The sequence below is a fragment of the Rhipicephalus sanguineus genome, chromosome 2 (assembly GCF_013339695.2).
Source record: "Rhipicephalus sanguineus isolate Rsan-2018 chromosome 2, BIME_Rsan_1.4, whole genome shotgun sequence".
Classification (NCBI taxonomy): domain Eukaryota; kingdom Metazoa; phylum Arthropoda; class Arachnida; order Ixodida; family Ixodidae; genus Rhipicephalus; species Rhipicephalus sanguineus.
The window spans coordinates 1,765,128-1,781,065 of NC_051177.1; the positions used below are offsets into that span (position 1 = coordinate 1,765,128).

At 49.3% G+C, this 15,938-nt stretch overlaps 1 protein-coding gene and 1 pseudogene across 2 annotated transcripts in view; both read left to right on the plus strand.

Annotated features, from left to right (window-relative positions):
* LOC119382338 (transmembrane protein KIAA1109 homolog) overlaps positions 1 to 15,938 on the plus strand; it is a 961,129-nt gene that overhangs the window by 778,271 nt on the left and 166,920 nt on the right. For both annotated transcript variants that reach the window (XM_049412180.1, XM_049412181.1), the window contains exon 40: positions 15,138 to 15,237. In XM_049412180.1, coding sequence (XP_049268137.1) covers positions 15,138 to 15,237 — 100 coding nt within the window. The remainder of the gene's footprint in view (positions 1 to 15,137; positions 15,238 to 15,938) is intronic.
* On the plus strand, positions 13,443 to 14,080 carry LOC125757072 (uncharacterized; annotated as a pseudogene).

Consider the following 15,938-nt stretch of genomic DNA (forward strand, 5'->3'; position numbering starts at 1 on the left):
CAGAGCATATTGGCAGAGTTTATGGGATAAGCAAACCCAAAATAAACTACATGCATGGTCTCTCAATACTTGTACTGGTCATGAAACTCCTGCGTAACTCAATGGGAGAGCTTCATATGCCGCGGCGCTGGCGTAGCTAGAAGGGGGACGAAGAAGCCGGCTGCTGCTGGCTGCCATTAGTGGAGTGTGGGTGCGGAGTGGTACTCTTTGTGCTGGTTGCACCCCTTTTTTCTTTTCACGGTCACCTCATCATGACAGGAATTCCCAACACCTGCTGTGTGCCAGGCTGTCGCTCAGGGTACAAGAGCACCATCAAAAAAATTACAGCATATCCACGGGTGAATGATGATGAGCTTGGGTGAAGCTCCTGAAGCAATCATGGTCTCGGGATTCGCTTCTCGTTGAGCCCGTTTCGCAGCGGCGTCCTTGGTGCGCACCGTCACGGAATCCACCTGGCTGCCGCCAAGCAAGCGCCCGCCGCTGCTCATCGTCCATGCTCCGCCAACGATCCGACACGTACGGCGACGATCCAGGAGAATGAGAGAGGCGCTCGCTCCCCGCGCATCCCCGCGCAGCAGCCAATCGGAGAGCAGCAGCACTTCCAGTGCCATCTAGTGTCGATTCACACAAGCGCCATGTTGCACACAATTCTATTGGACCAACGCCATCTAGGAAATGAGACGAGAAATGGTGATGACGACATAGATTGTGTACAGCGCCATCTAGAATATCGTCCCTGAACTGAAGTTTGATGTACTTCTATGAGACAGCGCCATCTATTGCATCATACGGGAGATCCGTTTACGCCGGACAACGGAGACGTGACAAGGTTAGACTAAGAGGAGCTGCGCCCCTAAAAGTCTCCTTGTTCTGTTGACCAGCCGACGCGACAGGTGGAAACATGCAATCCCGCAACAGGAGACTGTTGGATTTTCGTTCGACTCGAAGTACGTTCGCGTGTGCGAAAAACACTTCAATGCAAGTGACATTGTACTTGCGGACGTGTGCACAGTGAATGGAAACATTGTTTCACTGCCTCGAGATTGACCAAGACTGGTGGAAGACGCCGTGCCTAAAATTGTGTGTGTAGTGTGTGTGAGTGTGAGTTTGGGGTTTTAGGTGAACTGCGGTGTTCGGAGTGTGTGCGTTTGCTTTCTGGATAATGATAGAATCTTAAAAGTGATGCCGCGGGCCAAAATGAAATATTTTGTTTTACTTTGATAGTACTGTTTGCTGGTGCTCTCACTGAATAGAGAAAATTTCTAGAAAGGTTCAAAAAGAGTAATTCAGTTTATGTATAAGTGATCAGTTTAAGCAGAATAACTGGGTTGATGGAAGCTCCGGGTTGATTTCGATTTGCGCTGGTGTTTACATAGAAGGAACAGGGTGGCTAACTGGAACACCAACTTAGAACTCGTGGTCATTGCAACAGTATATGGGAATGGATGGAGACGCTGCGACACGCCGATACGACCAACCGCGTCGCTAACTGTTTACTGCATTTCAAATGATTTTGGTTGGTTATTCCTCTTTGATCACTCCAAAAAGTGTGCGAGCAAGCGTCTGAAGTTGCAAAGATCGTCCGGACACCAAATTTATCTCGGTGGGTGGACATTTACGCATTTTATCCAGACTTTTGTGTTCCCGTCACGTTGGCGGCAAGCTAGGCCTCACTCCCAACGAGCCCTTCACGCAGACGCGAAGCGAGAATGGCGGCTACTACCGAAGAATTGGAAAGCTCTGCGGAGGATCTACAAGCAACGCCGGGTACTTCAGCCTCACCTAATGAACAAGAGGACGCAGCATATGAAGACGCGGCTTTTGCAGCGGACAAGACGGGTTGGAAAGGGGTGACCAGCCGGAAAACGAAGAAGGAACGCGCCGAAACAGCTGTGCAACCTTCACAGCAAGAAAACCATCCAAGCGGTGGGCAGGTGAGCTCCTCTCGGATGCCTCCTAACATTATGAATCGGGTGATCAGAGCCTCACGCATGCCACCCCTACCCCAAGACAACGTAAAGATAGTGTTTCGCCCAAAGGGCGGCTTGAACTTACAAAAGGTCGGACCTATCTTAGTGAGCAAAGCTCTTATGACAGCAGCAAATCTTTGTCCAGATGAGACCACGGAGGACATTATTTGTCCCAACATCATGCAGAATATCATGGTGGCGAGCACGCCGTTTAGAGAAAATGCAGACAAGTACGCGTACGTCGGGGCTATCCAAATTGTCAGCAAACAGTACGAAGTAAGCGCTTACGAAGCTGCCCCAAGTGACACCTGCAAAGGGGTAATTATACACATCAACGCTGCTGACGATCATCGGACGATTGAAAGTAACATCGTGAACGACCGCCACCCCACGGCACTGGTGGCGAAGAGAATCAAGAACTCAGGCTCAGTTATCGTTGTGTTTGATGGACTTCGTGTCCCGAACTTCGTCAGATACGGACCCACTCTGGTACCCTGCTACTTATATTGCAGGCAAGTGGACATATGCTACGTATGCGGCAAACTCTGCCATCGGGCGGACGTTTGCCCCGACTCGGGCTACACCCAATGCCGGGGCTGTGGAATTTCTAACCCAACCTCATCCCACGTGTGCAGTCCGCAGTGCAAGCTGTGCGGAGGTTTGCATGCAACGGCGGACAAGGTGTGTACGAAACGTTATCTCACCCCATATGTAGTGCGAGCACGACGACTACGAGCGCAATTGGAGCAACAAGATCAGGCACAGCTGGTCGAAGAAGACAAGCAACAGACGGGAACGAGGCCGATCTACGTCAAAGACGTCGACGTGCAGCCGCTCCCGCTCTCAATCGCGGAGCCGCATACCAGCAAGGACATCGACCAATAGCAGGAGTCGCTCAAGGTCACGGGTGCGTTTCGCGAGAAAGAACAATGGAGGCGATGTCACAAACAGCGGAGGCGACGGTACGTGGGCAGACAAAGTCAAAGGCGCTACGATGACCACGCCGAAGGAAAAAAGTGAGTCCTGCAACGCAGATAAAGAACGGAGCGCTATGTTAGAACAGGAGTTAAGAGAGCTAAAAGCCGCTTATAATAAGCTAATCCTGGAATTATCCGAAGCACGTAAAGCAAAAAAGCGGTAGACCAATGCGCACTCCCGAACCACCAACTGATATCGAAACTCCTCAACCAGTTGAGCTTGCGAGACAGGGCGAACAACGCGAAAGATCCCCGGCTCCTAAGAAGCGAGCTGTAACTCAACCGCGAATGGCTGTTGTGGAGATAGGTTTAGCACAAAGCTTACCCTACGAGGCGACCGTGAAGGGACGCGACATTCTCCACTGCCGCAGCGAACAAAGACGCTACGGCCGGGTTTGTCGACTCCGGCACGGCGTAGAAAAGGCACTCGAGGCAGGATGTCAACAAACAACACGGGTTTATTAACCCAAGATGCAGCACAGTACGACAGTCACGGGCTTGCAGGCCGTAAAGGGAACTCCGCAAGACCGATCGAGTACGCTTGCCAGCGGCGCTACGACTATCACACAAAGGGCAGCAGTCGAGCACACGAACGAGAAGCCGCCTGCTAGAGCAGCACGTCAACCTCTCGTGCTAGCCTGAGAGCATCTCCCACGGGCAAGCCCGCGCCAGACAGAAGCGAGCTCAAGGGGGAAGGGGGTTGTCACTGGCGGCCAATGAGGACAGGCGTTGCGCAGTGACGTAAGCTAGCTTGGTGGCGTGAGCATGTCGAGGCATGCCCGGACGCGTGCCCGCGCGCCGGGAAGCTGACGTATGGCTTGCACCAGACAAAGAGGCCTGGCGCTGCCGCCGCGGTCGCCATACCGCCGATTAACGGCGGTCCCCGGCGCTCGAGCCGCGCGGGGCCAACACACGCGCTAGCTGGGGAACGAGGTGCCAAAGGGGAGGACACGCTCGATTCCCACACTGTGCGATCTGACGTTAAGGACGCCATGGACGTGATGAGCGAGAATATGAGGTTAATGAACGAGAGCATGATGCGCATGAACGAGAAAATGGACATGTTTAACACACGTGTACAGAAAATGGAAATATATATAAACAATACGGTAGTACCGGCCATGGAGAGGATGAGTTCACAGCACATTGGTGTGCACGGCCCTCTACAGGATGCTTTCACTGCAAGCGAAGGGTGCTATGATGGTCAACATGGCAGCGACAAATAGGACACGTAATCTCCGCATCTGGCAATGGAACTGCAGGGGGATCGCCTCAAAAAAGGCGGTCCTCCTGCAGATGGTAAAATCGGAAACCGAGAAACCACACGTAGTTTTGCTACAAGAAATAATCACAACCGAACTGGCCCTTACGGGCTATAAGGCCGAAGCCCACAGAAACGAGCAAGGCAGAGGCGTCGCTATTCTGCTTGGAAAGAAGATCCCGTACATTCGTCATGAAATCCGCCACACAGCCTGCTATCTCGAACACCTTACGATCGAGGTCATACCGAACGACCACGTAGGGAACAAGCAAAGCATCTTTCTCACTAATTTGTACAGCAGCCCTAAGGACACGAGGCAAGGGTTCAGAGGCATACTGGGCAAAATCGCGAAGATCTCTAAAGATAGTCCTCTAATTGTAGGTGGCGATTTTAAAGCCCCACACCAGGCATGCGGCTACGCGTATCTGTCCAGCAAGGGAGAGCGTCTTCATACGACAGCCTCCGATCTCGACCTCACTCCCATCACAGACCCGGAAATTCCAACTAGATGTGGCACTTCCACATGCCGAGACACCTCACTGGACCTCACTTTCGTCCGGGGCATAGAGAAATATGGCTGGTACAACTCGGGCATAGACCTTCGCAGCGATCACTACATTCTCCGAATTAGTGCAGAGCTCCCAGGAAGGAAGCAAAGGGAGCACAAACTAATTGATTGGGACAAATTTCGTAAAATACGGACGCAGCCATCAAACTCATCAGGAACAAACACAAAGCACACGATAGCAAGCTGGACCGAACAGCTCAAAGCCGACATCGCAGCCTCGGAACGAACGATTACCACAGACGTTAAGGTGGAGGGAATGGACAGTCAGCTAGCGAACCTTCTCAAACCAAACACTCCATACTAGCCAGATGGAAGGGCCAACGTTTTAACAGAAGACTGCGAAAGAAGCTCGCTGAACTCAACAGGACCATTGAAGAATACTGCGTGGTTCTTTCCCGACAGCAGTGAGACAAAGTCTGTAACTCCCTCAACATGCAAATGCGCAAAGGGAGCGGGTGGAGGCTCATAAAACACCTCCTCGACGAAAATGGCACCAAATCCAAATCTATGCAACGGATCAGGCTCAGCAAGCTAGTACACTGCGCGACACAACGCAGTACTTCCGAAGAACTTGTTCAAGACCTTTCCAAACGGCAGGAGGATCGAAAAGTGGGCCAGTTGGTAATTCATTTTCTTCGTTCAGCGAACTGGGAGCGCAGAAAAAAACACAAAGGACGAAGCGAGGAACCACATAAGACGAGCGCTCACTAACAACTGATTTATTTTCCACATCGGAAGGACACATTTACACACAAATTGCGCATGTCACAAAAAAGATTATGACGACGGCATGAACAGCATGCGAAGCGTGTGATCAAGGCACATGTCTAAGGGTTATCTAGGTAGCTAAATTCACAGTCATGCAGTGACAGGGAAGGATGACTTATACATTGATCCACATTCCTGGAAATGTGATATGCTTCAGATATTTCGTGCATAGTTTCATGAGGATGCCGGAACAACACAATTGTATTCTGAAACAGAGGTTGGCACTTGCACGAAAAGCAATGTGACGCTAAATGGGAGTAAGGTGTATTCTTCAACGAGCTTTTGCATTCTCTGAGACGCACGTTCACACATCGGCCGGTTTGGCCAATGTACATACGTCCACAAGAAAGGGGTATCTTATATACCACTCCGGTGTTGCACTTAACAAACTTGTTTACATGCTTCTGGAGGCATCTTCTACCTTTAGATGCATTCTGTGCCCTCCTGTGCACCATTGAACATATACTGCCCAATTTATTGGGTGCAGAGAAAACAACGCGCACGCCAGACCGGTTTCCCACATCTTTTAACCCATGGGCCATTTTATGAATGTAGGGGATTACCGCCGCACGCTTCTTTTTTTCTTCTTCCCTGACGAAGTACATGTGCGTCTTTCATTATTTTTGACCGTACGCAAGAGCTTCTCACAGACTGAGGCTATTACGTAGGAAGGGTATCCAGCACCTATTAGCCGTTCTAACTGTGCTACGAAACCACTTTGCATGCTATGACGGCAATATTTTTCGAGGGCTGAATGTAAAAACAGGGAAAGGTCTAGGAACTGCAATTTGTTATCTTTGGGAACCTCGGAGGTAAACCATGCCTTCATTCTCGAAGCATGCCTTGACACTTTCAACGTCCACTGCTGAACACTTTTTGATGATGATTAGATAATCGTCAACATAACGGAATACTTTTGTGCTTGGCTGAAGTTTAGTGCTTAGGGCTGCATCCACCTTCCCAAGAAAAGTTTGGCTTAAAACAGGGGCCACACTTGAACCTATGCAAACACCTGATTTTTGCATGTACAGGTTCCCAAGCCATACGACGAAGGTGGACTTCAATAGCACGTCAAAATTTCTAAAAAAGACTGAGTCGACACTCCTGTGCTATTCCTGAACGATATCTCGTCATTGTCTTGCACAATGCACTACTCTACGCTGTTTAACAGTTCATCATGCGGCAAAGAATAATATAAGTCGACTACATCAAGACTAAAAGCTGTAACATCGGAACATTCACATTTGTTGAGGTATTCAACCACGATACCAGAGTCTTTTACTTGAAAAGGGTCATTTACGCGCAACGCAGAAAGATGTTTTTGCAGATACTGAGATACAGCCAACTGCCACGTGTCCCTTTCTGAAACAATCGCACGCAGCGGCATTTCCGGTTTGTGTGTTTTAATGGAGTAAAAAATTTCTAGCTCTACACCTTTCGCCTTTTCTACTGAAGAACCAAGCTTTCCTAGGTTAAGCCTTTTCAGCAGCAATATCGCTCTAGTCTTTACTTCCTTGCTTTTCACAGAAAGTGGTTTGAAATTCCTTTCTATGGCTTCCTCGGCCTTCTTAAAAAAATCTTGTTCATTAATGATGACGAAGAACCCTTCCTTGTCAGAAATGAGTACCCTTAGCTGATTGTTCAAACAAAACTTAACAACTGGTTGAACGCTCAATTTTCTACTCAAATGGCTAACATTGCTCAAAACTGCTTGTGTGTAACAGGTGTGTAACAGAATGTGTTCAAGCCGTTTTGAGCAATGTTAGCCATTTGAGTAGGAAATTGAGCGTTCAACCAGTTAAGTTAAGGGTCAATGATCCAAACCAGTTAAGGGTCAATGTACAGGGCAGATTTTGTGCCCCCCCCCCCCCCCTCTTAGGAGATTAGGGGGGGCGCCCCCCCCCCCCTGTGCGCACACCTATGCATCTGTGCTGTGGGTGTGTCCTATTTGTAGCCTGGTAAGTGTTACTTGTGTGCGGCGTGACCTGGATACTGGTGTCCAATTCCCAAGATTCGGCTTGATAACATGTAACATGGTCCCTCAATACTTTTTACTGGTCCTGAAACTCCCGCGAAAGTTTCATATAGGGACATAAGTGCAGGGGTGGAAGCTCTGCGCCATTTGCGCCGCGCTGCGCCAGTGCTCTTCTGCTGCGCCATCCTGCTCCAAAATGCATTATTGCGCCGAAACTGCTCCCAAGCGGTGTTTGGTGCACGGCCTCCTCGATGGGCTCCGGTGCGCCGCCGGAACCGATCACGGAGGGTATACGTTTGGTGCCTTCATGTGCCGCTGTCATCCGTGTCATGGCGCGCCTATGCGAGCTTATATCATCATCACATCACTTGGCGCGCTCTCGTGACGTTGTCGAAGGCGCAAAAAAGCTAGCGAGCCTACAGGAGCTAGCTACAAGAAAGTGAGTTGGTGCGGCCATATTTCGATTGTGACGCTGGCGGCAACGGAGTTTTTTGGCGCGCTGCGCGCTCGAGGCGGTTTGTGTCATCGTGGCCTGGGATTGCGAACATGAATAAAAGTAAGTGCGCGCGCGTTGACGCTTCATAATGTCGAAAAGGTTCTATTTGCTGCGAATATTTAATTTGATGGGAGGCCATGAGGATAATGCGAGCAGCTGCCGCGGACGTATACGCGCGACCATTATTTAGAAACTTTGCATTAAGGAAACTGCTGTAGAGCTGAGTGTGTAATATGGATTTTGTGTCGTAAGTCTGCATGAGAAAGAAAAATTTTATCCGTTTGCGGCCAATGAAGCCACTACCAACCTCGAAACCACTCACAGAGCTTCGGTTTATGTAAGTCGGTTGGACCATTTCCGAAACTCTTTTTTTTAGTGAGAGCGTGCCTCTCCATGTGCAGAATTTTTTGCATTGCACACAAGCCCTTAGACCTTATAAATGCAGCATGTAAACACGCTCGTGCAGCGACGACCTTAGTCTCGCCAGTGCGATCGGTCGCGTTGTTCGATTTTGGCTCGTCAGAACCTGCGCTCGGCTCGTGGTCGAGTACGCTGTAGCTCATACCATCCGCAGCACATGACATGCCGCTCGCCGCCGTTGCTGTGTGTAGTTTGGTACATGAGGTGGCGAGTGAAGAAATATACAAAAAATATGGCTGATCCCTCCGTCATAGGAATCGGTATAACACGAAAGTTAAACGTGTCTTCACAGAAGTAGTGCTTATTGTGTAGTGATATATGAGAGCTTGTACAATGTCTATTCGTGTTTGGCAGCTATAGCACCGTTTGACGTGGATGCACCCATGTTCACAGCATGTCTCTATCGCGACGACTAACGCCCATGATCATGATTAAACCGTTGTGGTAGCTGACGGTGTGAACATATATTTGGACACAGCGAATCGTGAATCCCGCGTAGGATGATATCAACAAGCTCATAATCAACACTGGTACCCGGTATGCGCTTCTTCAAAGCGTCGTCAATTAAGGAGAGAAACAGCACGGTGTGCGCTTTCTAGTAGCCGACGCCTGTGCTCATGCATACATAACACACACTGCGCTTCAGCAACACGGGAGGTAGAGGTTCGTAGCCTGAGCCGCAAACGCGTGCGTCCCGCTGGTTTCTGTCTCGCAGGCGCCGCTCTCGCTCCACCAAGGCACGACATTCGCCCGTCGAAATCGCGTCCTTTCTGCAACGCATATTGCAGCAGTTTTGTTAGTCGGTGCTCTCGCAATTGAAGCAGTCGGCCGCGGAGAAATCCCGTTGGTGCACGTGGAAGCTGCACTACTCCGATGAGCCGACGCACGCTAACACGAAGCCAAAGGCAAAGGACGTAACTGCGTCAAGGGTGCCTCGGCCATAGAGTTTCCTACAATACTTACTAGAGGGAACTCTGGCGCTAGTGTCTATGGGAGCTGCAATGCATCGCGCTTCAGCCACCATGGGAATCATGGGTAGTACACGGATTTGTCTAAACTTCGTTCTTTCGGCTCCGTTTGGCTCCGCGTCGCCTGCATCCGCTTTGTCGCAAAACGAAGTTCAGCAAAAGTCAGCAGTTTCACTTCACCACTTTAACTTCTTTAGGCTCACCGATTCAAATCTGGTCACGAAGTTCACAACGATCCATTCTTTTATCCGAAAGAAAACCAAAACATAGCAATAAACAAAGCCACAAGTGCGTTCGAAGCCCACAAGCACGAAGACTAGGCAAATCCGTGTACTACCCATCATTCCCATGGTGGCTGAACGATCGCAGCGCCAGAGTTCCCTCTAGGTCATTTTAGGAAACTATGGCCTCGGCGACGCCAGCGCGGCCACTCTACCTCTCTGGTATCGAGACGCTTTAACCATTACCTCCGATATCGCGTGCAATCTCGGAGGAAGCGCTAGTAAGTGTCGATCGTGAAGCATTACTTCTTTTCACACCTCACAGACGGCGGCACCGCCCCGCTCCGCCCGCCGCGAAAGAGAATGTGTGAAAGATATAAGGCGCGTTCGCGCCGTGTCTAGCATCTCCCGAGTTAGCTTACTCGGTAGGGCGTCGGGCGCTTGCCGTCGCGGCCGCAACGTCGTGGGTTCGATTCCCAGCGGGGTATCTTTTTCTTGGGTTTTTTCTTTCTCGCCCGTTCGCGTCCATTTTATCAACGTCATATCCGTGACGGATGTACTTGGTGGACCCCGGCATAAAACACTTTCGTGTTAAAAAGAACAAGATAGACACTTGGAAGCACAGGCGTGCGCAGGGTTCCCCATCAGGGGGGCAAAGGTTCATCGCAGCGCCCCCCCCCCGCCCTACTAAGTCAATGTATGCGGCATATTTTGCACCGCCCCCCCCCCCCCTCTTAGGTGACTAGAAGGGTCAATGTACGGGGCAGATTTTGCGCCCCCCCTCTTGAGTGATTAGGGCGGGCGCCCCCCCCCCCTCTGCGCACGCCTATGCTTCGAACGTTTATTACTCAAAACACGAATGTGAGGTAGTACGAAAACAGAACCACGGGATACAAATTGTGCGCTTGCGACATCTAGTATCATCGCACCTCAAGTACCATATTTGCGTGCATATAACCGACACCAATAATTGACAAACCTTGAAAGGGAACTTGAAGAGAAAAGGTGGAAGCGCGAGGCGCAATTTTTGGCGCGATTTACGCGCGCCGAGGGACGCGCGTGTTTTTTGACGAACGCCTTCGCGAAGTCGTGCCGTTGCGCCCCGAATTGCTTGATTTCATGCGCGACTGACGCATGGTCGGAGGGTCACGCGTGTCATTTTGACGAACACCATCTCAAAATCGCGGCGCCGCGTCTTCCTACTCGAAGTAGAAAAGAAAGCGCCTCGCGCTGCGCATCGCCTGCTCGTCCGACAAGTGGAATTTAAGGTACAGACGCGTGTTTGTTTGGTTTCTTCCAATGCCTCCAGACGGCGCTGACCTCCGCGCATTTCAAAGGAAATTTTTGAAGCCGGCATGGGCCTTTGACGAAAATGTAGCAACCCGGCAAACGCGGCGCGAAAACGCCGCTGCTGAAAAACGTTCATTACCATGAACGTTTTTCATTTGTCAGTCTAGTCAAGTGTAGCTATTCAAAACATTGCTTATATCGTTTTCCTGAGTCATTGCTCTATCACAGCTGTGATGTTTTAATGATAACACGTAGCGCGCGCGCGCGTGTATATATATATATATATATATATATCATTTGTGTTAAGTGTGGTTGGTTCATCAGTGTTGAATATTTTCTCAAATCGTTGGAATTTCTTGTGTTTACCAGAAATAAAAAAATAAACAATGATGTTTGACCCTACAATTCTGCTCCAAAACTAACTTGCATTCCTCCAAAACACACATTTTGGTGCTCCAAAGCTGCTCCAAAACAGCATTATTTCTGCTGCCTGAGCTGCTCCAAAACACTAAAGCGCGCTTCCACCCCTGTAAGTGGCCACCAGAGGCGCCACCGTAAGCAGAAGGGCATTGATCTGCCATGCTTGGTAGGGCAGTTGCGCGTTCGCAGAAGCGTTTGCCGTCAAATACACTTTTTCAGATATTTTCCTTCTTCCGTGTTCTCGCTAACAAATCATAGCAGTGATTAGTATTGTCAATATGGTACATGATGCGTGTTGTAAAATTGCCCAATTCTTTGAGTGCTGGCTTTTTTACTGAGGACGTCTATCAAGTGACGCGTGTGTTCGCGACGTTCCTACATTTCTCGATTCCTGCATAGTTGCTTTCGGGCTTAAACCAAACATTGTGACTGTAAACTCGACTTGCTGCGCAACCAGCAGGAATGAAGGAGGGAGACAGGAAAGAGCGCAGACTACCAACTGTTTATTCTCAGTTCACGAAGCCAATATATAGGCATGCCACGCTGCGCCATCACGATGCGCACAACACCAAGATTCATTTACAACACTGCACCGTGGTCAGAGCTGTGAAAAACCACCTCATTTTTTACCGAGCGCCACGTTTTTTTGTTGTCACATAATCACAGGGTGTACACCTCTACTTTTATCTCTTTATTATTTTATCTTTTGACAACTCTAAGATGGCGCGGACAACATATGAAAAGCCACAGTGAAAATTGAAAAGGCCATGGAAAATGACTAAAACTATAAAACAACACTGCTCATATCATTCAAAGCCATCTACAAAAGAGCACCAATGATGAAGCACAACAATGAGGCAAAACACCAAGATTCGCAACTTAAAACCGTCTAAAAACTTTACAAGGCGTCATACGGGAAACATAATATGCGAAAAGAGTGCACAGTAGCTAACCCTCATCAAAAGGTTAACAGAAGGAAACCTTCCCAAAGTGTTACCCCCAAAATTAAATATGGCCATTTAAGAACACTATTTCTTTGTCCGAAAGCGATATCGACGGCATGCTTACGCATTTGTCATTGTACTGCCTTATAAAATACGCTTCTATGATTTCCCTTTCGGTCTTTTTCCTTGCTTTTGCCATGACTGATACATTCTCGAATCGGGCGGTACAGCCACACATCCTACAGTGAAAATCCAAATATATTGGCTTCGTGAACTGAGAATAAACAGTTGGTAGTCTGCGCTCTTTCCTGTCTCCCTTCTTCTTTCCTGCTGGTTGCGCAGCAAGTCGAGTTACAAGTACGAACCAACTAGTCTGCAAAGAAGTTTTGCTGCATTGTGACTGGTTCTAGACGACTGACAGGTTAACATATTTTGCGCTACAGGTTGCAGAGTAGCCGTGCTCTGGCTGCACGTAACGCTCATTTTCGGACTAATTGTCACTTTATTCTATAGGACATCACGAAGCTGCAAATAGAAGTTCGCGTGCCAATAAACAAGCCTGTATATTAGGCTAACTTGGCATTAATAGCTTTGAAGTACCTCTTGAGGGATATCGTTAGTGAAACATAGCTTTAAAAATCAAAAGCACAGATTGGGATACCACAAAACGGAGAGGGATGCTACTGGTGCCTGCTTCTTTGCGGAAGCATGTCCTGTCCTTCATCTACGATGGACACCTCGGCGTGAACCGTTTTCGCGCCACAGCCATGGGGGGCTGTCTGGTGGCCGACCATGGGGAGCCAGATAAAGACCATGGTAGAGAACTGTTCCAACTGCGCCACTACGCGGGTCCAGCGAGCGGAGCCGCTGCTTCTTACTATGTTGTTTAGCCACCCCTAGGAGCTAGTCTTGGTGGACATTTTTTATCACGAAAGAGCAGACTACCTTCTCCTCGTCGATTACTACTCAAGGTACCCGGAAGTGCTGTCCCTCCACACGTCCACAGCGGTGATCTCTATCATCAAAAGTGTCTTCACAAGGCATGGGATCCCGGATACCCTCGTCAGCGACTATGTACCTCAATTTTCGTCAGCAGAGTTCCGCGCCTTCTCCCTTGTCACCTGCACTTCCATGTGCCCGTAGTCCAATGGCGAAGTCGAGCGGATGGTGTGGACTGTAAAGGGACTTTTCAAGAAGTCTCCATACTGGCCCTTGGCCCTCTTGTCATACCGTAATGCACCTGGCGTGACCGGGTACAGCCCCGCTCAGCTGTTCATAGGGCGCAGCCTCAGGACTCGCCTTCTGGTCCCCCCAGCCATGCTGCTTCCAGGATCCCCTCACGCTACCGACTTCCACAGGCAGGACACTGCCCAAAGACGTCGTGAGCGTCAAGATTTTGACCGTCGGCATGCTGCGCAGGGGTTGCGCCCCCTGGGAGAGGGGCAGAGGGTCTGGATTCGCGACGCAGTGTGTGCCCAGTGCAGCGTCCACGATCCTACGTGGTCTAGACAGATGCAGGTGCTCTCGTCCACAACCGGAGATACCTGGTTCCGCAGCAGTCTCCGTCATCAGATGGTTGTCACTTCGGCAGGTCCAGTCCATTGCCACAAGAATCCCAAAGCCCGCCACAGGCTCCAACGCACCCAGAGGCTCTGTGCAGCAGTCCAGCTCCTAGGGCGGTCACTCCTCTACCAATTGCATTGCCACCAGTTGCCCCGGCTACTCCCTCAAGGCTGTCAGTGTCGGTTGTGCGCACTCGGTCTGGACGTTGCGTTAGGCCACCAGTGCGGATGAACTTGTAAAGCGTGCCACAAGACATGTCGTTACGTTGCATACCTAATGTCAAGGTGTTGCTTCCTTTTATTTTCCCAAAAGGGGGGACGTAAAGGGCGTGTAAGTGCCAAGTGCATGCGTAACTCTAGTAACTTTAGCCAAGTTGGTTATGGGGCGCCCTCTATAGGATGTAGTACATAAAGGGTGTACTGACAGTGAACTGGGGGATTTCTGTTGGGGACTGGGAGCGTGCGTGTTGACTCCGCGGCCCTCGGGCTTAGGCCTGCATCCTTGGCCACCTAGGCTCGAACCCGCCCACCAGACTACACAGTTGCGCACCACTATTTGACAAGGCAACCAAATTGTTAGAAAATCTAGTTGCACATTCGTGAGGGAAATTGTCGAGGGTGGACAATTACACACATTATCAGACATGTGCGTAAGTGTTCCGTCAGTCACGCTAACGAATAAAGAATTGTGCTATTTGGCAAGACAATAGCACATCAGAAACGTTTCAGTGCGTTGCATATGAGCTTGGTTCGTGATGACGCATGTGCGCCCACTCCACTTTCTTAAAATCTTTTCAGTAAACTTCACTTGTAACTGAGTGAGTGCCTATCCTGTCCACAATGTTTCTTCCTGTTCTGTGTTTTGTGTAGCTCAAGCATTTCACAATTATGTACCAACTGGCCCAGCAGTCAATGCTCACTATCCTTTGATGACAATGTTTGTGATTGCATGGCTTCTGGAAGTACTATATTGGGGACTCTTCAAAGATGGCGGATGCTTTCATTTTATTTTGTTGTCAGCACTGTTAGGCATCAAAACTAGTTTCTATTGAGATACTCTTTCAAGGCACCCAGGTTACGAAAAAATTCATCAAAGACTTTGTCAAAGTATTCTCATACGGGAAGTGCCAGGAATGTCTTTGTGTTAGAAATTTTGCTGACCTTCTTGCGGAAAGCTCATATTGTTATGAAGCTTTACTGTGTAGGCAACTGATGTAATGTGTGAAGTGGTTTTTGTTTAGTGAGCCATATTACAACTGGTTACGAATTTTTTTTCTTCCTAACAAATGTTCTTCAGGAAACAGTGATAAGCCCACACATCCTGGACTTCCTGGAGCAAGCACTTGAAGCAATACCCATGCAGCAGGCTGCAAAAGCATCACCTGTGGCATCAGTTGGTAAGATGTTACCTTCCACATTTATTTATTAGAATGTTGGGCATTATTGTGGCGGGTTATCAGTATCGGCAGTAACTGAAGATGCCATTTCGGTTTCTGGAATGCTTCTTCTTGGGGCATTTCCTATTTGAACTCTATGTCTATCTTCGTTAGGTTAGTAAGTGGCTCAGCGATGTGGGAAAAGTTCTTTACAAAGTACCTGTAATAGGCACACAGACCGAGAAACCGATGTACCGCCTGCTTGGGAATGTAGCGTTGGGAGCGGTCTTCTGGGGGTCGGGGCACATTCGAGCCCTGCTGATGACATGTCCTAGAAAGAGCAGTTCTTCGTATGCAAAGTGGCGCTTTTGCGGCTTCGGTGTAACCCTTGATGACCTGATAGCTTGAAGGACTGTTCCAAGGCGCCGGAGGTGTTCGTCAATGCTTGATGCAGAGACAACATCATCCAAGTAGACAAGACAAGTCTGCCACTTCAAGCCTGCCAGCGCTGTGTCCATCACCTATTAGAATGTTGCAGGTGCCGAGCAGAGTTCAAACGGCACGACCTTAAACTCGAACAGGCTGTCTGGCGTGATGAGGGCGGTCTTCTCTCGATCTCTTTCATCGACTTCAATTTGTCAGTAGCTTTTCTTCAAATCCATCGACAAGAAATACCTTGCGTCTCACAGGCGGTTCAAAGTGTTTTCTATACGTGTGAGGGG